This window comes from Cyprinodon variegatus, unplaced genomic scaffold, assembly GCF_000732505.1.
Source record: "Cyprinodon variegatus isolate N-32 unplaced genomic scaffold, C_variegatus-1.0 Scaffold394, whole genome shotgun sequence".
NCBI lineage: Eukaryota > Metazoa > Chordata > Actinopteri > Cyprinodontiformes > Cyprinodontidae > Cyprinodon > Cyprinodon variegatus.
The window spans coordinates 413,924-415,927 of NW_015150847.1; the positions used below are offsets into that span (position 1 = coordinate 413,924).

General features: G+C 49.0%; 1 protein-coding gene across 1 annotated transcript in view; it reads right to left on the minus strand.

Moving 5' to 3' along the window:
* The window catches only part of ptprz1 (protein tyrosine phosphatase, receptor type Z1), a 125,047-nt gene extending 123,562 nt beyond the window's left edge, over window positions 1-1,485 (minus strand). The window contains exon 1 of the mRNA XM_015387431.1: window positions 1,291-1,485. Within this exon, the coding sequence (XP_015242917.1) occupies window positions 1,291-1,351 (61 nt within the window). The 5' untranslated portion in view covers window positions 1,352-1,485. The remainder of the gene's footprint in view (window positions 1-1,290) is intronic.
* Between the last annotated feature and the right edge of the window lie 519 nt (window positions 1,486-2,004).

Genomic DNA, 2,004 nt, shown 5'->3' on the forward strand with positions numbered 1-2,004 from the left:
ATCAGCAGTGCTGTGTCTGACTCCCTGCCAGCTCCCAGATCAGCTTCTCTGATTGGTCCAGCAGCTAAAGTTCAAGTTTTCAACTCCAGCTGCTTCTGAAACGCCTCAGAAGCACATGAGTTGCTGCTCCTCTTGCTCTAAATATGTTGCGGGACCTTTTGCTGCGCCTTGATGCGCGTCAACCATTGACTTTGCATTTAAACCTGCTGCTTCTGCTGCTTCAGGTGTTAACGTAGCATAACTGTTGCAGCTTCAGTCTGAACAGGAACCTCTTTAAAAATTTCCCCTTAAGTTTTCATTTTCAGAGTCTGTGAAACTGAAGGTAAACTCCAACAATCAGCTGTTGTGTTATCTTTTAACATTTCAAGCAGAGTGAAATATTTAAATTGAACTGATCCTCAGATGAAAGTGGAGTAATTTCCGTCGCGCTTTATACCTGCTGGGGTGACGAGGGGTGCTGGTGCCTATCTCCAGCTGTCTATGTGTAAGAGGCGGGGTCCGCCCTGGACAGGTCGCCAGTCCATCGCAGGGCAACACAGACAAACAACCATTCACGCACACACTCACACCTAAGGATAATTTAGAGAAGCCAATTAAACTGACATTCATGTTTTTGGACTGTGGGAGGAAGCAGGAGTACCTGGAGAGAACCACGCATGCTCAGGTTGAACATGCAAACTCCATGCAGAAAAACCCCAGGCCGGGAATCGAACCTAAAACCTTTCGTCTGCAGGGCAGCAGTGCAACCCACTGCTGCATTGAGCAGATGAAAGTGAAGTAATTAAAGTAAATCAGCCTGATTTCTTCATTTTATAGAAACCTTTTGACCTTTGACCTGCAGAAGGAAGCCCCTTCATGCGCAGTGAGAGTAGGTGTTTCTGTGAAGCACTGAGGGATTATGGCTGTTGGTTCAGACAGATTAGGAGCATCTGACAGTCTTACTGAACCAAAGCACTCCTTCAGGCTTGACAGCTTCGCTTCGGAGCTGATAGGAGACCTTCTGCTCCTCAATGTTTTCATTTCTCATCTAACTGAAGCATCGCAGCGAGTCTCCTAAAACACGGGACACATCCCAGAACCCACAGAGAGGCGGACAGAGCCTCAGCAACAACGACTGACTCCGGTCAATGTGGCCAAACTTGAACCCAGAGATCTCTCCAAGCTGCGTCTCTCCAAGCTGCGCGCCTGGAGCTGCTGCGCACAGTTGGCCAGCTGGTTTTCTCCTAAAGTAACCTACAGCTGTAAACACCGCAGCCTAGAGCGGAACAAACACCCCGCAGCTTTTCTTACCTTGGTGGCAGATGAGGATAAAGTGCGCAGCCAGAAGCAGCCCGCAGCCTTTAGTCTCCATGTTGCGGGAAGCGCGCGCGTAGCTCGGAGAAGTAATTCAGATGAAGTGGGGAACAGGTCCCGGTCCGTCCCAGCTCCTCACTGCTCCTCCATGCTCATCCTACTACGGCTCCTTGTTTGGCTGCGTGTGTGTGTGTGTGTGTGTGTGTGTGATATAGAGAGTGTGTGCGCGCGCTGTCCTCCCTCCGCTCTGCCTGAAGAAGCCGCCAGACTGAAGCGCTGCACCGCCCACAGTTCGAGGTCACGCCGGCTCCATTTCTTTCACACAACGAGCCCGAGCTGCGCTTCTCACACTTATAATGCACAGCTTAGCTGATAGCTAATGGGGGGAAATAAAGACCAAAACAATGGGAAAGCAAATAAAGAGGTGGGACAGAGGGGCCAAGGAAACAGAAGACAAGGATGGGGACAGAGGAAGAGAGGATAGAAGGGGGCTGAAAGAAACCAAAGTCTGCTCTGGAAAATAAAAAAGTTTGAACTTGCAGCTGAATGGAGAGCCCTCCTTCCTCTATAGGCAAACGGAAAGGTTCACCACAAAGTAAATATGGATGAAAGAAAATAAAAATAAAGAAGAGAGTTTATGTGAAGTTTCTCAGCTGTATTGGAATGGATCCATCTTCTGCTCATGGGGAACAGTTTCAGAACCATCAGTAC